At 40.2% G+C, this 23,268-nt stretch overlaps 2 protein-coding genes across 26 annotated transcripts in view; one reads left to right on the top strand and one right to left on the bottom strand.

The window, feature by feature from the left end:
- Positions 1-5,824, bottom strand: part of LOC123501552 (probable serine/threonine-protein kinase dyrk2) — a 7,564-nt gene extending 1,740 nt beyond the window's left edge. The window contains exons 1-3 of one of the 2 annotated variants that reach the window (XM_045250445.1): positions 5,759-5,824; positions 1,873-2,069; positions 1-146 (exon numbers count right to left, since the gene is read on the bottom strand). The exon at positions 1-146 is cut by the window's left edge and continues 1,740 nt beyond it. The gene's annotated coding sequence lies outside the window, so the exon portion shown is untranslated. The remainder of the gene's footprint in view (positions 147-1,872; positions 2,070-5,758) is intronic. The other variant, XM_045250443.1, reaches the window with a different exon arrangement.
- Positions 1-23,268, top strand: part of LOC123501546 (probable phosphorylase b kinase regulatory subunit alpha) — a 73,732-nt gene that overhangs the window by 47,817 nt on the left and 2,647 nt on the right. For 9 of the 24 annotated variants that reach the window (XM_045250431.1, XM_045250415.1, XM_045250426.1 and 6 more), the window contains 12 exons: positions 12,322-12,427; positions 12,637-12,772; positions 13,249-13,529; positions 14,091-14,229; positions 15,280-15,309; positions 16,289-16,338; positions 17,260-17,280; positions 21,032-21,193; positions 21,358-21,411; positions 22,233-22,322; positions 22,445-22,558; positions 22,815-23,044. In XM_045250431.1, coding sequence (XP_045106366.1) covers positions 12,322-12,427; positions 12,637-12,772; positions 13,249-13,529; positions 14,091-14,229; positions 15,280-15,309; positions 16,289-16,338; positions 17,260-17,280; positions 21,032-21,193; positions 21,358-21,411; positions 22,233-22,322; positions 22,445-22,558; positions 22,815-23,036 — 1,405 coding nt within the window. In that variant the 3' untranslated portion in view covers positions 23,037-23,044. The remainder of the gene's footprint in view (positions 1-12,321; positions 12,428-12,636; positions 12,773-13,248; positions 13,530-14,090; positions 14,230-15,279; positions 15,310-16,288; positions 16,339-17,259; positions 17,281-21,031; positions 21,194-21,357; positions 21,412-22,232; positions 22,323-22,444; positions 22,559-22,814; positions 23,045-23,268) is intronic. The other 15 variants (XM_045250435.1, XM_045250427.1, XM_045250436.1 and 12 more) reach the window with 3 other exon arrangements.

Raw genomic sequence — 23,268 nt, 5'->3', positions numbered from 1 at the left:
TATCCAAGTAACACCTCTTATTCCTCACTCACTTCCCCCGTTCCTTCACAAGCTATTAGTGTCTTCGTGTCCTGTCTCTTGCCCTCCACGTGTTCGTCCTCCCACTGTGTCGCTGCTTCCCTCTGCTCTCTGTCTGGCGCGAGGACCTGCAGATAAGGGAGAGATAAGAGAGAGAGAGAGAGAGAGAGAGAGAGGATGTAATCGTTGATGTTAAAGTCACGTGATCTTAATTGAGTGCATAAATCGAAAAAAGAAAACGGAAGCAATGGCCTTGGATGCTCTCTCTCTCTCTCTCTCTCTCTCTCTCTCTCTCTCTCTCTCTCTCTCTCTCTCTCTCTCTCTCTCTCTCTCTCTCTCTCTCTCTCTCTACCACTTTGCATGTTCAGAGTTACAATATTCAAGATACATTATGAGGAAAGGCAACACTTCTTGTTTCTTCTCCCCAAAGGAATGTTCCCTTGTGTTATTAATGAGAGAGAGAGAGAGAGAGAGAGAGAGAGAGAGAGAGAGAGAGAGAGAGAGAGAGAGAGAGAGAGAGAGAGAGAGAGAGTAGCTACGACACCTTAATGCGAAAGTTACTGTGGCATTTTGAAACGGAGAAAAGGTGGTGGGAATGAGGAAGTTAGCTGACTAGTGTCCCGGAAGAGTTTTTAATGTCAGTCAGGTCAGGTTAGTGAGTGATGTGTTTGGGTACGTGTTTGTCTCGCCTTTTTTTGTATCTGTTACTTGTTTATCTATGTATCCATCCTTCCATCCTTCCTTCCTTCCATCCATCCATCCAGTCATCCATTTATTTATTCATGGTATTCTATTTTAACCCTTTCTTAACTTATTTCTTTACCTGGGTATTTACTTGTCTATTTGTCTTTATATAGTTTTCTATCAATCAATCTGTCAGTCAAATTTATCTATCTACCTGTCTGTTTACCTATCTATATATTCCTTTCTCTCTGTCTATCTGCCTATACTTGTCATCTTTCTATGTAGCTGCCTGTCTGTCATCTATCTATCTATCTGTCTATCTATGTATCAAGCAATCTATCTATATATTCATCTATCCATCTATCTATCTAGCTGTCTCTCTATCTATGTATTAATCAGTCTATCTCTATATTCATTTGTCTATATTTATCTGTCTTTCTATCTAACTATATATCAATCAATCTATTTCTATACCCATCTTTCTGTCTTTTATCTATGTTTATATCCCTCTCTACACTGTCTACCTACCCATCCACCTATCTGTCTTCGTGAGGTACAGCGTGAGGGCGTGAAGAAGACCCATGATTGGTAATAAGGGCAAGGTATGGTGCTTTTTGTCACCTGTCATGTGATGTGGACCGCCATGCACCAAACGGATGATTGAGTTACGTAACGCCACCCGAGGCACGATGAAGCGAATCTTAGGACGTGAAACTAAATGAAATGAAGGTAAAAAGGTGGAGTGAGAAGGTTTACTGGGTTAGCTTTGAACTGGTGATGTGAAAATTGTGTTGAAATAGTGGCAGGTGTAGCAAAGGAGTAATTAGTAAGTCATAAAGAGAAGTGATGTGAAGTATTATGATTGTCAAGTCCATTCCTGTCACGTTCAATTCTTTATCCAGTCATTCATCCACCTGTTTGTGTCCACTCCTATTTCACTCTGTCAGTCATCCATTAACGACTAAACTAGGACATGTCTCTAGTATTCTGTCAACACACTCACTCACTCTCTCTCTATCTCTCTCTCTCTCTCTCTCTCTCTCTCTCTCTCTCTCTCTCTCTCTCTCTCTCTCTCTCTCTCTCTCTCTCTCTCTCTCTCTCTCTCTCACACACACACACACACACACACACACACACACACACACACACACACACACACACACACAATACCTTACTGATATATTGGGGATGCACATTGTCGGCGGTGAGTGGCGGTGTTCCTCCCCCACTCACCCCGCCCGGCCGCCCATCCCAGCCACGCACACACGCCCTCGCTCCCTCAGACGTGTCCCGCCTCACAGTGACACAAGGAGGCAGTGGGCATCGTGAAAGGGGGAGATTGTTTCTGGGTTGCCCGTACACTGCACCTGCGAATGTAGTGTTGTGATGATTGTAGTAGTTAGTAGTAGTAGTAGTAGTAGTAGTAGTAGTAGTAGTAGTAGTAGTAGTAGTAGTAGTAGTAGTAGTAGTAGGAGAGAAGATTAATACCATGAACAAAAATCCAAAGAACAAAATAATGAAAACAAGAAAACGAGTAGGAGGAACAAAAAGCGAGAGAGAGAGAGAGAGAGAGAGAGAGAGAGAGAGAGAGAGAGAGAGAAACCACACCAGCAGACTTGTTACTCCCTCCCTTAGTCATAACAATAACACCAACAACCACTCAGTAGCAGTAGGAGAAACAATCATAGTACCAATAGCAATAGAAATAGAAATAGTGATAATAGAAATAGTGATAGTAATAAAACCACAGCAAAATTAACACCTCACACTTCACACGACACCCTGCCAATCCACAGACGAGGAGTGACACGCTACTAGAAACATTGATGAACGTGACAAGCGTGACAGCGTGACAGGTGTGACGACCCTGGCCTCCGCGCGACACACCAATTAAAGTGTGACAGATTAATAGCATTCGCGTGGCTCTGGTTTTGGGCGGGGTGAGGTTGAGGGGTGGGGGTGAGTGGCGGGTTGACGGTACCGGCAGCGGGGTGAGCAGCACTGAGAGAGAGAGAGAGAGAGAGAGAGAGAGAGAGAGAGAGAGAGAGAGAGAGAGAGAGACCTTGAGCTTGCGTGTTCGGAGGCCAAAGGATTATACGGGAAAAAATTGACTTGCTCTCTCTCTCTCTCTCTCTCTCTCTCTCTCTCTCTCTCTCTCTCTCTCTCTCTCTCTCTCTCGTCGCTTATTGATTACGAGTATTTTTTTCTCTCAGACCATCTAATTACCAGAGAGAGAGAGAGAGAGAGGTAAGTACAGACACGCCCACTCTGTCTCCCCCCCTCTCTCTCTCTCAATTATCGCCTTGATCAATAGTCACACAGGTGTCAATGGTGTTCTAATCACCTTGACCTGCCTGACCTCATGTGACCCTCGTGACCTTTAAGCACGTGACATGACCTTTGGAGAGTCACTGAGTAGGGGTAGTAGTAGTGATAGGAGGAGGAGGAGGAGGAGGAGGAGGGTCTAATGGCTGAATAAGTTGATGGTGTATTAGAAATGTAGGAAAAATATGACTTTCGGGGATTAAAACGAGTTGTATCGAGCATTTTATAAGAGCTTCAATGAGTAAAAATGATTATATTGACCATTTTTACTCCAGGTCAGTGCTGTTCCCGCTTAGTTAGATAGTATACTAGGAATGGAGGAGATTCGAGTTAAAATGATGAAAAGAGTTATATATTGATCATTTTTACGCCGTTTCAGTGATGTTCCCTCTTAGTTTGATTGCATATTAGGAATGGAGGAGATAAAAGCTTCAGTGATTAGAGACTCCGTTATATTGATCATTTATTTTACCGTGTTGAGTGCAGTCCTCGCCCACGCTCAGTAAACACGTGTTGTTGCTACGTAACCCGCAAGAGGGACTCACTCACCTGCTGGGAGGAACTAGTATACAGCTAAACCTCGGACACTTGCACAGGACATAGGAAGTAAATTATTGACTTGTGGTCTTTTGAGGGAGCAAAAATATGTAGATGATTAAATAAGTTTTTTTTTCCACATACCTATTTTTATCTATTTTTTTTTTTCGTCCTTTAACCCCTTCAGTACCATAACGCGTTTCCATATTCATTCTGCTTACTATTTGGTGATTTTATACAGGCACACAAACTCATGTTGGGTGTTAAAATGGTGAAGACTGTTGCCATTAATCTTTTTCACCTCCATAACCCCTTCCTAATGCCAATAAAATGGTCTGATCGTGCACAAATATCAAGGTTAAAAATGTGTCCCAGTATTGAAGTTGTTAAGGGTCTTTTGAACGATTTGGATTACCTGTACATAAATTAGGTAAACATTCTGACTACTCACTAAATATAGGTAGGAGTTAAGTTGTTAGCACGCACACCCACCCACCCCTCTCTCTCTCTCTCTCTCTCTCTCTCTCTCTCTCTCTCTCTCTCTCTCTCTCTCTCTCTCTCTCTCTCTCTCTCTGGGAACGAAAAAAAAAAAGAAAAGAACGTATGTAAATAAACGAAGATTCTTTTCCTTTTCACTGGACACTTGTAATATTGGCGTTATCGACTTTGCTTTCCAATTCGCTGCCTTTTGAACGGAGCGAGTGAGAATGTTATTTTATTTATTTTTTCATTATTTATTTATTTTCTTCGTGTTTTCAAGTCAGGTTCTGAGGTAAAGTTCAGGATGTAAAAGGAATAGGAGGAGGAATAGCAGAAAGAAAGGAAAGGAAGGAGGAGAAAATAGAAGAAAAGGAACAGAAAGAGGAGGAGGAGGAGGAGGAGGAATAGCAGAAAGAAAGAGAAGAAAGGGGAAAATAGAAGAAAAGGAGCGGAGAAAGGAGGAGGAGGAATAACAGAAAGAAAGAGAAGGAAGGAGAAAATAGAAGAAAAGGAGCGGAGGGAGAAGGAGAAGGAGGAGGAAGGGGAGAAAAAAAATATTAGAAATGAAACTAAATCTGTTCCACTGTCTGAAATGAGACGAGGCAGAATACAGACGAGTTTAAATTGAGCCAAGTCACTACGCCAGGTCATGTCAAGATAAGATAGACCTAGAGATGACAAACTAAACACGGTTCTCCCACACGTCCTTATCTTGAAGAGAGAGAGAGAGTCAAAAAGAGAGAAAAAGAGTAAAAAAGATAAATCAAGTGTAAAAAAGAGAGAGAAAGAGTCAAAAAGGTTAAACACATGTATAGGTTAGGTCAAGGAACGTTAAGCCAGGTCACGTTAGGATTATATATTTTCCAAGGTCTTTTTTTCAAACTAAGATAAAAAAAAAAACACCAGCTCCATTACAAAAACAAGAAAAAACATGTATGGTACGTGTTTTTTTTTTTTTTTTTTTTGTGGGGGCCGGGTGGTTGTTTTACTGTGTTTATTGAAAATTTATTAGATTAGGTCATGTCACGTCCAGGATAAGATAGACGCAAAGATGACAAACTAATTGCACTTAATCTTACTTTATCTTCTAGCTACGGAGCGAAGGTTAGGTTAGGTCACGTCCAGGGTAAGATAGTCGTAAAGATGACAAACTAATTCCACTTCATGTTACTTTATCTTATAGCGATGGAACGAAGGTTAGGTTAGGTTCACGTCAAGGATAAGATAGACGTAAAGATAGGTTAGGATAAGATGGTCGTAAAGATAACAAACTAATGACACTTTATCTTATAGCGATGGAGCAAAGGTTAGGTTAGGTTAGGTCAGGCCACATCACGTCAAGGATAAAGTGAACGTAAAGGTAAGTTAGGATAAGATAGTCGTAAAGATGGCAAACTAATGACACTTTATCTTACTTTATGTTGTAGCGAGAGAGCGAAGGTTAAAGACAGGTGCGGTGAGGTGACAAAAGCGACACTGCTCTCCTTACTTTTCCAGTGTTGAACGAAGCGAAGTAGCGATGATAGTACGAACAAAACTAACGAACGAACTCTACCTTTCGTATAGCACATCAACTTACGGTGTTTTGTACGAAATTCAAACTTTAAGAGAGAGAAAAAAAATTACACAACTTAGAACGAAGAAACGGTAACTTAATAACACACACACACACACACACACACACACACACACACACACACACACACACACACACCAGGGCGGGAGCAGAAACCACAACACAAGAAGAGCAGAGTGACCAGACGGTGAGACAGACGCTGACTGACTGGCTGGCTGGCTGGCTGGCGGTGAGGTAGTGGTGGTGGTGGTGGTGGTGGTGGTGGTAGTCGCTCTCCTCCTCCGTAGAGAAAATGAGAAGGCAGGATTTTGTTTTATCCTTGATTAAGTGAATAGAAAGAGGAATAGGAGTGAATTATGATAGAGGCTTAGGAGGAGGAGGAGAAGAAGAAAGAGGAACTGAAAGAATGGGAAAGGAAGAAGATAAAAAGAAAAGAGAAGGAGATGATAGAGGATAAGAGAGAAAGGGAAGGGAGGAGGAAAAAAAAAAAAGGAGGGGATGGAGTTACAAGAAAGAGATAAAAAGAGGACGAGGAAAATTGGAAAAGAAAAGGAAGGGAAATGAATGTTGATGAGAGAGGAAGAGTTAATAAAGTAAAGGAGTTTATGAAAAAGGAAGGATAAAGAAAGGGAAGTAAAAATGAGAAGATTAGAATTATAGATAAAAAAGTCATTCTCTCTCTCTCTCTCTCTCTCTCTCTCTCTCTCTCTCTCTCTCTCTCTCTCTCTCTCTCTCTCTCTCTCTCTCTCTCTCTCTCTCTCTTTCTTCCCTTCGCCTCTTTCATGACATGTTATCGTGTTTCTCTTCCCTCTTCTTTTCCTTCCTTCCTTCCTTCCTTCCTTCCTTCCTTCGCTCCCCTTTTGTACGGACGTGTGTAGTCATGAGAGAGAGAGAGAGAGAGAGAGAGAGAGAATTTGCATTAACAACAACAACTACTACTACTACTACTACTACTACTACTACTACTACTACTACTACTACTACTACTACTACTACTACTACTACTACTACTACTACTACTACTTACCACAACTACCACCACCACCACCAACGAATAATAGCCTATATAGACTCTCCATCAGGCTGTATCCAACCAAGACACTTATTTATGTACCTATTACTATCGATTCGTTCGCCACACTACACACCTGAAGGTACAGACACACCTGACACTCTACACCTGCTAATTACACCCACGCAAACTGTTCATCTTTAAGTTATTACCAGCAATGATACAGCATCCCTTATTTTCTCGTAGTTTTAGATCAGTAAGCATAAATCAGCATTTTTTTCAGTGTAGCCGTGTAATCCCCCCCCCCCGTGGTGTTTCTATCCTGTATTTAATCTAGTGTCACGTGTAAAACTAGCGACTTAATACAGTTACCCTTATTTATTTATTTATTTATTTACATTTTCCGATCAATAAGCATAAATCATCATTGTTTCCAGTGTTCATATCCTGCGCTTTTATTTATTTATTTAGTTTTTTTTTTTTAATCATTTGCGTATAGAATTCAGGCTCGATACAGCGTCCCGTTTTTTTTCTTGCATTTTCTATCAATAAGCATAAATCCGCATTATTTCCAGTATAGCCTTGTAATCCCCTCTGGTGTCTGTATTTGATTGGTTTGATACAGTTTCCCTTATTTTCCTTGTTTTTCGATCACTAAGCATAAATCATCGTTTGCAGTGTAGGCTTGTAATCCCCTTGCTGTCCCTATAATCCCGCCCCCCCCCCTGTTGTCTACCATGTGTTCTTTAATTTAGTGGTGGTGTTTTACGTCTTAGCTTCCCCCGCTCTCTGATTCGCTTCTCTGCAGGGATTACCTTGACTCCCGCCGCCACCACCACCACCACCACCACCACCACCACCACCATTAGTTTGTAAGCCTCTGTGCTCCCTCCCCACTTCCTACCTCTCCTTCTCTTCTCTTTTTTTTTTTTCTCTCCTCTCCTCTCCTCTCTCTCTCTTCTCCTCTCTTCTCTTCTCTTCTCTTCTCTCTCTCTCTCTCTTCTCTTCTCTCTCTTCTCTCTCTCTCTCTCTCTCTCTCTCTCCTCTCCTCTCCTCTCCTCTCCTCTCCTCTCCTCTCTCTCCTCTCTCTCTCTCCTCTCCTCTCCTCTCCTCTCCTCTCCTCTCCTCTCTCTCTCTGCAGTGTAATCGATTTAATCCCACCAATGTTGTGTTCTGGATTTTTGTTTTTGTTTTTTCCTTGCATGGTTTTTATTTGTTGTTGTTGTTGTTGTTGTTGTTGTTGTTGTTTATTCGTTTATTTTGGTATTTATTCATTTTTTGATGTGGAAATGTCATACTTTTTTTTCTTCTTTTTAGTATATATTACTTTTTTTCATCCTTTTTGTGCTATAGGTTTAAGTTATTGCATTTCGTCTTTTACGCTTCAATTCTTTTTTTTATTACCGTATCGTTTGTGTTGTCGATCATTGGTTCAGTGTCAGATTTATAGACAGGGAATTGTTTTGTACGTATTAATGCTCTCAGTATGAATCGTACTATATCGTATCCACCATTACTTCGTGTACAGATTCATTACAAGGACTCCATTGCTTTTAGTTTGGTCTATTTCTACAAGTACTAGTGTCAGCAGGAAGGTATTTAAAGTATAATGAGTACTATGCATTTCTCTTCTAGACGACACACATTACTATTATTTACAGCTACAAATTGACGTAATAGATTAATTTCAGACTCCATTGCTTTTAGTTTGGTCAATTTCCACAAGTACTAGTGTCAGCAAGAAGGTATTTAAAGTATAATGAATACGATGCATTTCTCTCCTAGACGACACACATTACTAACATTACTATTATTTACAGGTACAAATTGACGTGACAGATTCACTACAAAGATTTCATTGCTTTAATTAAGTGTGATTGGTTTTCATAAGTACTAGTGTCAGCTTATAGGCATTCAAAGTGTAATGAGCACCATGCATTATTTACGCCACAACTTGACGTAACTTTACCAGCGAGAGGAGTGCATGAGTATATCCCCTCGACAGACGCGGCCTCTGTAACCCGTTCTGGCCAGCAGCAGCCTCGTGACCTTGTTTGTCACGGCGCCTTCACTTGATCAATCCACACACTTACCCGTACTTACCCGCTGTTATGTATGTCCGCGGCTCACCTCAATCGTCATTTCTTGGGTTTAGTTTAGATATATTCACAAGTTAAGTCTGTATTTGAAGTTCTTTTGGGGATGGATTTGTTTCGGCGGTAATTTTTTTTTTTTTTTTTTTTTTGCTGGTTAGATTAGTAAGGATAGTACCTCAGTTAGTTAGTCAGTGCGTTTAAGCTCGTTCAGTTTAGTATAGTTAATCAGTCATTCAGTCAACACTTTAGTCAGTCAGTGAATCAGTTACTCATTCACTCATAATTCATTCGTTACAATGCACTTCATTCCTCCCCCCCACGTCTTATCCAGTCATCCCCGCGTCTTATCCAGTCATTCCCGCGTCTTATCCAGTCATTCCCGCGTCTTATCCAGTCATCACCACGTCTTATCCAGTCATCACCACGTCTTATCCAATCATCACCACGTCTTATCCAATCATCACCACGTCTTATCCAATCACTCCCGCGTCTTATCCAATCACCCCCTTCGTCTTATCCAATCACCCCCAGGCCTTATCCAGTCACCCCCATGCCTTATCCAATCACCCATACGTCTTATCCAATCACCCCTCTTATCCATCACCCCCCGCGTCTTATCCTTCACCCCCGCGTCTTATTCAATCACCCCACGTCTTATCCAATCACCCCGCGTCTTATCCAATCACCCACGCGTCTTATCAGTCACCCCCACGTCTTATTCAATCACCCCGCGTCTTATCCAATCACCCCGCGTCTTATCCAATCACCCCCACGTCTTATCCAATCACCCCCACGTCTTATCCAATCACCCCCACGTCTTATCCAATCACCCCCACGTCTTATCTAATCACCCTCGCGTCTTATCCAATAATCTCCTCCCATAACCTTTCAAAACAAATCGCGCAGTATAATAACAAGAGAGAGAGAGAGAGAGAGAGAGAGAGAGAGAGAGAGAGAGAACCTGATGACCCGAGAACACGTATTGATGTCAACACCTCATACCTCAATCTTCACAGCAGCTGGCAGAACAAATGAACTAAACACAGACGCATTCTTCCGTCACATCTTCACTACTGGAATATCGTGTCCACTGTACATTAGGAGAGAAAAAGGCTTTGGTATTCTTTGATCGGTCTCTGTGTGTGTGTGTGTGTGTGTGTGTGTGTGTGTGTGTGTGTGTGTGTGTGTGTGTGTGTGTGTGTGTGTGCGAGGAATTCCTGGAGAAGTATGTTTAGTGGACTCCAGCAGGTGGCGGTCAGCGTACGTGGTATTAGAGAGTACCTCGTATTTTTTAAGGCGCCCTTGTGTTCGTCTCTCCGCACCGCTCACGCATGGCAGGGTAAACATTACGTGGTTCGGCCTCGTGTGTGGGCCTGTGGTTGAGCGTGTTATTAAGAGGGTTTGAGCAGATGTAAGGGTTTCAGTATGATTCATTGTTCTGTTATCCACTTTGTGTCAGTTGTACGTGTTTTGTGGGTGTGATACGTGAAGATACATGTTTTTAAGAGATTTTGTGTCAGTTCTACGTGTTTTGTGGGTGTGATACGTGAAGATACGTTTTTAAAGGATTTTGTGTCAGTTATACGTGTTTTGTGGTTGTGATACTTAAAGATACATGGTTTTGGGGGATTTTGTGAATATTATGGTTTGGGTAATGTCTATAAGGGAGTGTTTCCTAAGGATCACCGTTTGGGAGGTATTTCTAAGGTTCAAAGACGTTGTTGTTTGGATTAGAAGTTTGTTTGTCACGGTCTTTGTGGCTAATATGTAGTGGTTTATTGGCATTATTTTAGGACTTTCAGGGAGATAAAGCTTTTGACGGTTGTATGAAACTTGTCTCCTGGTATTTGCAAAGCTGTCACTTTAATTACGCGCTATTGAGAGTAATCTATTTCACTTAAGCTCTTTCCCTGCGATAAACCACAATTCCCGACACTAAAGTCAATGTATGAAGTCTGTACAAGCGTCTGTACAAGAAAGAAAGGGATTAGATGAGCAGATTTTGCAGTTTCTAGCCAGTAAAATGTTTAGCGGTGGTTGTAGAGTGTGAACAGTGTCTCAGAAGTGGTTATTGGATGAAAAATGCGCCAGATAGAAGTGAAAATATAAGACACAAAATAAAATCGTGGGTAGGATGAACTATAAATTGACTATTAAGCCCGTAAGTACCATGACGCGTTTCCATATTCATTCTGCTTAGTATTTGGTGATCGTATACAGGTTCAGAAATTTATGTAGCGGATTGAAATAGTGAAGGCTAGCCATTAATCTTCTGACTTCCATAGACTCTTCGTAATGTCAACAAAATGGGCTAATCGTACACAAATCTCAAAGTAAAAATGTGTCCCAGTATTGAAAGGGTTAAGATGTAACTGGATATACGTAGTGGTGTTATGTGGACTGGGATGTTGGTGGGTGTGTCCAGCAGCCATGACTCACACACTAGGAATAAGTAGAACGCAGGTATGTGACACAAACCTCCAAGTCTGCATTTACTGATGGAAGTTAAAAGAATCTGTATTAGCGTACCGAAATATGCAAATTACGTCTGTAAAACTTAATTATGCTATTCAAACCTTCAATGGGCATAATGGAAGGTGGCAAACTGTACAGAGGCTTAGTGAAATGCAATGGTTACTCGCCATACACTTACTGAAATGCGATACAATTTCTCTGTTGACTCTTCTCTTCCTTTATTTTCTTTCTTCTCTCCCATACTCTCTTCCTTTCTTCCTCCATTTTCCGATTTTCGTCTTGTCATTTTCTACCGTCTTTTCTTTCTTTCCATTTCGTATTTTTTTATTGTTCGGTTTTTCCTTTCCTTTTTACACCTCAGTTTACTTTTTCTCAAATATGGCGAACTTTACCCTAAGACTTAATTGAATTGGACGAAGGGGTGCCATAGACGTAATAGTTTATATATATATATATATATATATATATATATATATATATATATATATATATATATATAATATATATATATATATATATATATATATATATATATATATATATATATATATATATATATATATATATATATATATACTATGTGGGCTTTTCACGTGAATTTCGGGGCTAAAGGAGATACTTTTTGTGGTACCTCCAATCTCAAAGCCGTTGCCCCGAGTGAGGAAGACCAACCTACACTCGGACCGTGGACAGGGTTCAAACCCGTGCGCTTGGAGACCCCTCGGACCCCAAAGCACGCATGGTTTCTCCACAGACTTAATGAAGTACAAGACATTTTCCATACTTTTAAATTAAACGTGAAATGAGGTGAAATTTCTCCATAAACTAAATGTAATGCAACAAACATTCCTCATAGGTTTAGTGAATCCCAGCAAACATTCTCCATAAACTATGAAATGCAGCACATATAACATTACCCAAAGACTTCAATCAGTGCAACAGACATCCTTCATAGACTTCATGACATCAAGCAGCAATTCTCCATAGACTAAACAAATGTTTTTTACTTGTATTGGTGTTTGTACCTTGCCTAAAAAGCTTCAGCCATTAACATGAAATCTATCTAAAGAAACTGTATACCATATATTGGCTCTAAATAAATGTTTCAAATGTTTCAGGGTGGCATCTGATGCAGTGTATGAGAACGTGGACCTGGAGGAGCTCATGATGCAGCTACGGGAGGCCGAGAACCTGGAGGAGCAGGGCGACATCCTCCACTACCTGGTATGGTGGTGCTCGTGACAGAGGGAGACAGTGAAATGCTTTACCCTCATCACTTCACTCACTTCAATGGCGTGATGATTCTTTGTGGTTCTATTTCATACTCACAATTTCTTTCTTTTCTTTCTTTTATGGTTTTTATCTTATTAAATTGACTTTGATAACTCTTTGGTGTCACGAAATGGTGTCTCAGCAAGGTATGTGTGTTGCAGGTGGTACAGTTTGGGCTGAACCATGAGACAGGCTCAGTGATAGAAGGCCAGGCTGTCACAGTGAAGGATCTGCTGAAGGATCTGTATGAACGTGCCTGTCACATCAAGCACTGGGCTCTCGTCAGGCACACTGCAGGTACTGTAAGCCACACTGGGGGAATGAGGAGGACTGAAGGGCACAGGAGATGACATGTGTTAAAAAGATAAGAAAAGTTTGAAAGTGTTAAGACATATACATTAAGAAGATTGGAATTTGAAGGTGTTTGAGCCTAGCCACCAAATCAGCATTAGTGGTTGCTAATGGTAATGGCTTAAATCTTCCTTTGTACTGGCCATGGGCACAGTAATATAGTATGTTTCTTAATTATTCTCATGTCAAGTGCTTTGTTACTGCTCTTTGGTTTTATGCACTTGGCAACCCAATAAGAATATGGTGTCTTCATTGATTGATGGATTTGTGTGTTCCTATCCTTGCTTCCTTATCTCACAATCATTCCAGTATGTTTCTCACTCATTGTGTCTGTAGAACCCAATTATGGCCTCTTTACTAACCACATATTGCATGGCTACTCTTGAATTGATTGATGATAACTCTGCTTGCCTCTCCCTCAGGCATGCTGGGTAAGAGAGTGGAGGACCTGGCCAAGGCTGTGACAGACCTGCTGGTGCGACAGAAGCAGGTGACGGTGGGGCTGCCTCCACACAATGAAATCACCATCACCGCCCCACTGCCATCCTCCGAGCTGCGGGTCCTCATCCACCAAGCTTACGGAGCAGATGAGTCCACTGCCATGCTGACCCAGGAGCTCCTCGTGTACCTGGCTATGTTCATCCGCACTGAGCCCAGTCTGTTCAATGAGATGCTGCGGCTCCGAGTGGGTCTCATCATTCAGGTGTGTGGTGGGGAGGCACTCATCCCTTATGGTGTTAGGCTCCAGTTTTTCACCCACATCACCTCTGTGTTCTTATGAGCTTAGTGAGAAGTGCTGGCTATTTATTGAGGTTTATGTGTACTTCATGGTGATATTGAGAGGGATGTTTACTATATGGCTTAACTATGCCTGGGTCTCTTTTTGTGTTTACCTACATGTAGCCTTTTAAGAATGTGGAATGTAGTTACTTTAGTTTGTCTTTATTTTCATCACTAATGTAGCCTATTATAAGATATGTGGATATATATATATATATATATATATATATATATATATATATATATATATATATATATATATATATATATATATATATATATATATATATATATATATATATATATATATATATATATATATATATATATATATATATATATATATATATATATGCAAGTAATAAAAGTGTGTGCTTCAGTAGATGCTTGCTTTATAAACCATTATCTCTCATGGTGTCTTTTCTTCCTATGCATTCTTCCTCCTCCTCCTCTCCCATAACTCTGACCACTGTTGCTGCTGCAGGTGATGGCCACAGAGTTGGCTCGGACCATCAAGTGTGCGGCGGATGTTGCCTCAGAGCACCTCCTCAACCTGTCCCCCTTTGAGATGAAGAACCTCCTGCACCACATCATGTCTGGCAAAGAGTTCAACATTGGCTCAGGTCAGTACCATCTCCCACTCCTTCCTGCTGCATGTGGGTCAGTCCTGTGGTGGATACTGCAGTTTTGTCCTTGATTTGTGTTTTCAGTCTTATTTTTATGACTTTCTTGGCAGCTTTTACTCCTATATATCCCTTGTTATATCCCTCTAGTCCAAGCTTCATCTTTGTGGTTCTCAATTTCATTCTATTAATTTCTTGGCATTTCTTATATTATATTGTTTTGCCCCAATCTTCAAATATTCCCTGTAATAGAAAGACATTTATTACAGCCTCTGAATCTTAGTTAAGTAATGGCTTAATGCTTGAAACCCATATGATTTAGTTCACCTTATCCATGTAAATGGCAGCGGGAAGTTACAAATAGAAATTTAGATAAAGCATTTTGGTTTAATTATTTTTTGTACATTACTGCTGCCTCTGTTTTATGTTCATATACAATACAGGAGCAGTGTAAGAAGGGATTTGCTTCATCTCAACTTACTTCTCTGTATCCCCATCAGCAGTCTTGTTTTGTGGCTGTTTATATTCCTTGTTTTCCGAGTGGCCTCCTGCTTGTGTTCATGCCTCCCCAAACCTGCTCCTGATAGCCATGCCATGTGAATACCTACTGTGATTACATTTTTGTGCTGAGTTACAGTATTCTTTGTTTATTAACCCTTTTGGTTACTCTAGGGTGAAATGTAAATGCAGTCTCCCTTTTTTAGCATGAATAATTATTTTTATTGTAGTGCAATCTCATCACCTTGGCTGTCCTTTTCATTACTAACACAAGTTTACCCTAGATCTTAGCCAGATATCCTCTTGCTGGTAAAAAAAAATATTACTCCCTTGTGAGCTGATGAGAGTTTTGTGCTTCATCCATTGACTTCAGTTTATAAGTGAAGTGTTGTTAAGGATCACACTTACCCTCATTGCTTGGTGTCATTTGTGAGGTGTGTTCATTCTCAAGACTGGCTGGACAGCTGTACCTTCCTGCCTGTTTTGACCATTACTCACTGTCTGCTGGGCTATGTTGGCTTTTTTGTCTAATGTATTTTCTGCCTTTGCCAGTCTTACGCAAACGTGAAGGAATCTTCAATGGTAAGGTCTGGGACAGGGGACGGTATTCTTAAGAACTGCTTTCAGTTTCCTACCAACTCTAGGCTTAATTATTTGGGATCCAGACAATTCTGAAAGAAATATGATGTGAATGTAAAAGTTAGAAGTGTCTTTGTTGCCAGTGAAAGAAATAGGATTGTATAGGAATCCTTGAGCTTCATATAGTATTGAAAAAAATAAGACCATTTTCAAATAATACTAAAAGGAAATCTGATATAAAAAGGCTTACGGTAATGTATGAAATGGGCTCTTGTTATGCTTCGTAAATACAGAAGCTTTTAAATTCATATAACAGAATCATAGTTATAGAGTTGTTTGTTGATCCATGGAAAGCCTGGTGTTGGCAGAGACACTGAGATTTGATATGATTAGACCAGTGTTTCCCAATCTTTTTTGGTTGGGACCCTAAACGCAGTCCTAACTTGCATAGTGACCATGAATGCGTAAACATGTAGTAATAAATCCAACCGTTTTCATAATATAGTTATACTTGCAAATGTTTATGAGCGTTGGTTATTCTATGTATGAAAGTTTATATTACTGTATTCCTTCTGTTGGTTTGTGTTGAGGAGAATATTTACACTGTCCTACTGAAGTAAATCAGTTACGTTACCCAAACTCTCCACACTCCAAATGTAAGCAATTGTGAATTATTAATATATATTCTAATAAGATCTTCTGGCGACTGCTGGAAAACCTTCACAACCTTATTTTTGTCATAACCATGGGGTTGGGAATCACTGAATTAGTCCCTAAGAGCAAGACTTAGTGCATGATGTTATCTATTGTAATGCCACATTATTAAGTTCTCAAAGGTGCCAGTTAATCGTAAGTGAATTCCTGCATGCCTTATCTTTGTCTTACCCTGCAGTGAATGAAAAAAAGTACCAGAAAATAATTAGAAGAAATGGAACTGCATTAAAGGTCTATTTTTGATAATTTTCCTGTGTCTTTCCTACAGCACGCAGTGGAACCTTCTTTATCAGCAGCCGCTCCACCAAGCTGAGCAAGGTGAGATGTTGTGCTGTGTTGTGCCAAGTTCCAGTAGTAGAGGGAGCAAGCTTAGTGACTCAGTTTTGTGTGTGTGTGTATGTGTGAGAAAGAGGAAGAGAAAGAGAGGAATTAAAAAACAAGAGAATGGGTGAGTGTATAGGGTGTATTTGCATGTGAATGATCCAGGGAAAAAAAAATTATGGTAATCTAAAAATATCTGATTATTTTTTAGCAGCAGTCTTACAAAAACTATGACCCTAGAAATTTATCATACTTTCTCCTCAAGAGCTTATTAGAAAAATCTTGATACCTTATAAGAAAATAATAAGAATTTTAAAAGCAGTCATCATCATTTAGAAAACTTAATGAATAAAATGTTAGCTGATGTGCAGGAAAACATTAATTTATAGTCTTATATTTAGATTTTAATTTTGAGGATTATGAATTAGTGTACAAAGAGAACATAAGCTAAGAATCCATTGCTACATTGGCCCTCCCTCCCTGTGTTGGTGTCTGTGAGGTAGTGAGCAGTAGTGAGTTGGTGGTGCAGTGAGTGTTGTGGTAGCCTGGTGTACACTTTGCCATGAGTCTGATGCCTGTTTTGTACACACATCTTTGCTAGTGAATGTTTGGTCTGTGCTCCTGATTTTCTTGAGGTTACTTGAGTAGAAACTTTAGGTGAAACAAGGTATATTGTAAAAAAAAGCCTGAAAATATCTGCCAAATTGTAAACTGGATCAAGTAAGGAAGACCTGAATTGGCTGAGCACTGTAGAAAGAAAGCTCTTGTTCCTAATGTCGCAGTGGAAATAGTGCTTCCTTGTGCATTCCATAACTGATCTTTTCATTGAACTGCTACTAATGCCAGTAGTAGAACCCCTTGGAGAGTGTTGGGGGTTGCAGGAACTAATGCCATTTCCAACACTTTTGTTTCCGGCAGGGAGGTTTGCATGCAGAGAAGGTGAGGACAGGAAAGTTTGCATATGGTGTTGGCTTACCTCACATTCCCTCCCTCCCCTGGTGCTGCCTTACCTCCTCCTCCCTCTCTCCCTTTCTTCCCTTTGCCATTGGTATCTGAGCTCCTTGTAGCCTGGTCGAATCAATCCTGGAGCCCCACTCCCCCAACCATCACCACCGCACTCCCTTTCACTTCATCATCCACTTGGAAGCTCTTAGTAGGAAATGCTGAGCTACATGTTTCCACATTAATATTATGACATCACCTCCTTCACATTCTTGGTTTTACCTCTTAAAATTACAGCACCACAAAACAGACTTTGTGCATGTTTCCCCAAAAAGATGTGAAAACCAAAGAAAATGCATCTGTTTAATGAAAAATGTGACTTGTGACTTAATTACTCTAGTTTGGAGTTTAAACTTGCATCTTTCATCTATGTACATAATTCATTAATAGTAAACATCCAAAAAATTGATATTACATTTAATCTCTTTATTTTGTAATGTGTTCATATACGTATTGTGTTTTATATTCACAAATCTATGCATGGAATTACTTGTGTCTAAATGAACTCACTTCTTGAATGCTTTCCAAATGGGAATGAGCCAAACCTCATGTGGGTTGGAAATACTGCAGTGCCAAAACTGTACAGACTTTGTTAACATTTTGTTACACTCACCAGCAGGGGATGCATCCCAGACTCGATGTCAAAAGATACTGAAAATTTCTTACTTTTCTAAGCAAGAAAAAATTATATTTTTAAACATTTGATATGCAAAAAAGGCATTAATAGATTGAAAAAGTCTACTTAGAACCTATTTCCTGTATATTAGAATTTTTAGTGAATGTGTTGTGAAACACTGGTATTATTGTATGTCACAGAACACACTGCTGGTCACTAGTAGAGAAGAGTCTTGGTTCCTCGTGCCCTGTGTTCCCTGAGCCCAGTGCAGCGGTGCACAGGCCAACACTCACAGGAGACAGGCTTTGTGTTGGATCAGTCTGCTCTTCTTTACATACACATTGCGGCAGCACTCAGAGATGTGCTTCATTTATGGATTAACTATCATTTGTTTTGTATTATTGGTTTGTTTATCATCTGCTTTGTAAGTTGTAATTCTTGGTCTTTAAGTTTTAACGTTAGGTCATGCCTACAGGTAGCAACATTTAGTTGACATCTTGAGGTATAGTCAGCTTCCTACTTGATGAAGCAGTTTTCCTACTTATATTTTCAACAAAGGTGACATCTGTCATCCTTTTTTTCATGGCAGCTGTCATTGGCTAAAGCTGCCATAAAGGCTGCTGGCAGGCGAAATTGGCATCGGCATCGGCAATAAATTAGTTTAAGACTATGACAAGCCAGAATTTATAAATCATTTTGTATCCAGCTGCCCTTTTCAAAATGTTTTTTGTACCGTACGTAAGTATGTATCTGCGACATCATCAACGGTGAGCCCCGCTGACTGGACCCAGACCGAGACCCAGACTTTGCTGCCTCCCGGTTGTTTTTTTGTGTGTTTTGCCCTACCTTTCATGATTCAGATGATGATGCTGTGTGTGTGTGTGTGTGTGTGTGTGTGTGTGTGTGTGTGTGTGTGTGTGTGTGTGTGTGTGTGTGTGTGTGTGTGTGTGTATTTACCTAGTTGTAGTTTTACAGGGCCTGGGCTTTATGCTCGTGTGGCCCCATCTCCATATCTACACTTATCCAGTTTTTTCTTTAAAACTATGCACACTCGTTGCTGACACCACTTCTTGACTCAAACTGTTCTAAGTCTCAACACATCTTTGCGGGAAATTATATTTTTTTACATCTCTCAGACATCTTCCCTTCCACAATTTTTTACTGTGTGATGTTGTGCTTCGAATGTCATATTCTTCTCTCAGGATCAGTTTCTCATTATCCACTCTATGCATTCTGTTGATCAATTTATAAACTTGTATCAGATCCCCTCTCTCCCTTCTTTGTTCCAGGGTTGGTAGATCCATAGCCTTTAGTTTCTCCTCATATGTCATCCTTTCAAATTCTGGAACCATTCTTGTAGCCATTTTTTGTAGTCTCTCCAACTTCCATATGTGTTTCTTTTTATGGGGGGTCCACACAACTCCTGCATATTCCAATCTGGTTCTTATTATAGTACTTATCAATTTCTTCATCATTTCTTTGTCCATGTAGTGAAATGCTAATCCAATATTCCTTGGCAAATTATATGTCTCTCTGAAAATTCTATCTATATGGCTTACCGGTTGATTGTTTTCTTCCATCGTCACTCCCAAGTCCTTTTCCTTTTGTACTTTCTCCAGTTCTACTCCATCTCCCATCTTATAGATTCCCACTGGTCGTCTTTCACTCTTTCCCATTTCCATGACATGGCTTTTGTCCACATTGAATTCCATCTCCAACTTTTTACTCCATTTCCAGATCTTATTTAGGTCTTCCTGCAGTATTTCACAATCCTCTTTTTGCTTTATAACTCTGCACAGTGTGTGTGTGTGTGTGTGTGTGTGTGTGTGTGTGTGTGTGTGTGTGTGTGTGTGTGTGTGTGTGTGTCTTGGCCTGTCTTTCTTTGCACAGCTGGTGAAGCTGCATCATCAAGTAAAGAGCAGTCTGTACCTTGAGTATTTCCACAATGCTGGTGGAAAATTTTAGGTTTTTGGTATACTTATTCTTTATTTGCACGTTTTGTAATTGCATTTGTTTCTGGTTTTGATATTCATGTCTGCATTGATGTGGTTCTGCTCCTTTGATGTAGTGGCACTGTGCTGCTCACCTGAAAACATTCATTCCTGTATGCTCTGAGTATCTAAGCATCACTTTTACTTTGGTGGGACTGGCATCTATACTTTGTTTGTTGACATGTTGAGCAGAGTACCCTTCTTAATGCTATAAACACCAAACAGTCTTTTGTAATGAACACTAAATATTTGCCAGTATACCTTTTTAATGAAGGTGAGTCATTGTTGTATTCATCATCTCCTGTTATTTGTGGTTTTATTCAAACATAATTGATTTTGCTGAATATTTGAGTTGAATTTTCATTAAGATCAATAGGTAAAAAGCAAAGAAAACACATGTCTTCTGTTCAAGTACTGCAGAATCTAGAATGCTTTGTACTTTCAAAACATAAAGAAGAAAGCTTTTGAGAAAGACACAAAGTCTTGGACTCTTGCTACAATAAAATTATAGTACTGTAAAATGACACCATATATTTTTGTTTAATTTTGTTTGCTAATGAATGGCCACAATGTATTTAGATTTTTAGTTCACTGTAGCAGCCCTCCAGTGTAGTTTTCAAAGAATATCAATGCTCCTTAAATGTTATCTTGAGTGTACAACAACTGAAGGTAAACACTGACTGCAAGCAAATTAATATCTGAATTTCTCCTTGAGTGAAATAGTACATTCACATCCAAGGCAGTGTTGCTGGCTGCTGTCTGTAGCCAAATTCCATCAGACCAGAAAGTTGTCTTGTCCTCCCTGCAATAAAGCTGCAGTTTACACCAGGCCTTCAGGTGTACATAGCAGGTCCTTTATGTATTCATCACCTCATCATCAAGTCATTAATTTTTTTTCCCTTGTAGAGTTATACAACTTCTGAATCTCCCCCATTGTTAACAGTCATATACAATCTCTTGTTTGATGCCCCCTTCATGTACTGTATAAGATAAGAAAGAGTCTGTAGTCTTAAGCATCATGCAGTGCTTTATTGACTCCTATCTTTAACTGTTTGTCTTGTTTTCATCTCTGTGGGAGCAGAAGAGTACCATTGGCAGTTTTCTGGGGCCGGCAGCAGCTGAAGGGAAGAATGAGGAGCCAGACGAGCGGCACGGGCAATGGCTGAGGCGGCGCCGGCTGGACGGGGCGCTGAACAGGGTGCCGCGGAACTTCTACCCACAGATTTGGAAGATTCTTGGCAAGGTAGAGTTTTTACTGTCTGCTTACAGTCATTGGTGAATACAGGTTTTTATACACAATGTTGACAAACTGGTGACAAAAAAAAAGATGTATTAGGTAACACCTGTCATAAAAACAGTGATAGGAAGCTGTATGATGGGAAGTTTGACAAATTGTCTGTATTGCAGTGTAAAGGCATCAACATTGAAGGCAAGGTGATCCCTCACAGCCTGACTCAAGAGGTAAGACTGAGACCAGCACTGGGTGTTGATCTTAATGCCGTTTCCTGCTGTTACATATCATGATCTCAAGTTGATGAGACACTTGCTCTTTTAGTATACAGTGTTAGCGGCTAAAGTTGCAACCCACACCAATGCCAACCCAAATATTCTAAACATGCATGGAAAATATGATAGATAATGAATAGAAAATTTACTACATTTATTCCTTTATTATCATCCAATACTTGATATAGTTACCATGAACATCAGTCACAGCTTGAATGCACCATTTGGGCTGGAGAACACCATGTTAACCCAGGAGACTCATTCATATAATGGCAGCCAGGATCTGGAGAATAGTTGCCATGTGGCGACCAATACGAGCAAAAATCTCGTTGATTTTCATTCCTGCTTGCTTTAGTGTGATGATATGGGTCCTCTCTGTCTTATGGTGGTTCCAGCTATGTTTGTCCTTCAGAAGAAAACTAGGATGGCTATTGTCTACACACTGCAATGAACGTGAGGGCAGGAAATTAGCGGGAAATTGAACACCTAACAACTAGACGTGACCTTGAGTTACTGAAGTGATGTTGCTACCACATGATCACACATTTATCCCAAGGATGCAGACATTCACAGTTTTCAGATAAGCGAGAGCATGTTGAATATATAGTGATTAGAGTTTAGTTGTGTTCACCACGCACTTTAAGAGAAGGTCACAACTTCAACTGCCGACACTGTAGAGGGTTGTTATACATTTATTACTGTGTTTATCTAATACCACTACACTGGCCTACATGGTTGATTGTTCTTGGTCTTGATTGTTAATGGTGTCTCCACAGATGACAGCAGGAGAACTCAAGTTTGCCCTGGAGGTGGAGACAGTGCTCAACACCATCCCTCAGCCTGAATACCGGCAGCTGGTCGTGGAGGTGTGTACATCCACCCCCTCAGCCCCAGATGTCCCAACCCTTCTTTATCACTTAGCCATAACATTCTAACATAATAAGGCTTTAAGAGAAGTACAAAGATTAACATCCTCTCCTTGGTGCAGGCTCTGATGGTATTGTCGCTGGTGAGGGAGTACCACAACACGGATTACCTCGGGGATATTGTGTCAGCGCAGGACATTGTGCATGTGGCCAATAACATCTTCCTCTCAGACCAGGTGTGTTACGCTGTGTGGAATCTTTGTACCCTGTGGAACAATACTTATTGATAGTGACAGAAACATTAGTACTTTGATTTTTAATTGTACCTTTGTGTTGCTAACTTCTATTGTATATATGTAAGTAATAACAGTATCTTTGCTTAAATTGGAGGAGTTAAATTTTGGTTTAAACACAAGACAGTGATCAGAATCATACATAGATAAATAGTTAAAAAAATACAGTCCAGTCAGCATTGTTGTGATGGCCTCACAGAAACAACAAGATGGAGATGCAACAACGTGTTGTGCCCGGGAGAAACGAGAGCCTGGTGTTGGCGGCGGCCTGGCCTGTGGAGGTGCAGCATACATCTGTCAACACTTCTATGACAGTGCTCCCTCTGGCAGCTACGGCACCATGTCCTACATGATTCGGGCTGCCACGGCCACTCTCAATTGCTTCCCTCAGGACGGAGAGTTAGACTGTGCCGTGAGCTGAATGGCTCAGTGAGTGCCTTCTTTTCTTGATTATTTGTTTAACACTATTTTTCCTGACGCTTCAAATGCTTTCCAGAATGAGACTTCTAATTTTATTTCATGAAAAAATATTTTTATGAGGATTTCTTTCCTTTTTTTTCCAAGTTTATCTTGCCTCAAACAGTAAGGACAAATGTTTCACAACTGCTAAATCATTTTGGATTAATATTAACTGTTGTTATGTATCTGTTACA

The sequence above is a fragment of the Portunus trituberculatus genome, chromosome 9, assembly GCF_017591435.1.
Source record: "Portunus trituberculatus isolate SZX2019 chromosome 9, ASM1759143v1, whole genome shotgun sequence".
Classification (NCBI taxonomy): domain Eukaryota; kingdom Metazoa; phylum Arthropoda; class Malacostraca; order Decapoda; family Portunidae; genus Portunus; species Portunus trituberculatus.
This window is presented reverse-complemented; position numbering and strand designations above follow the sequence as displayed.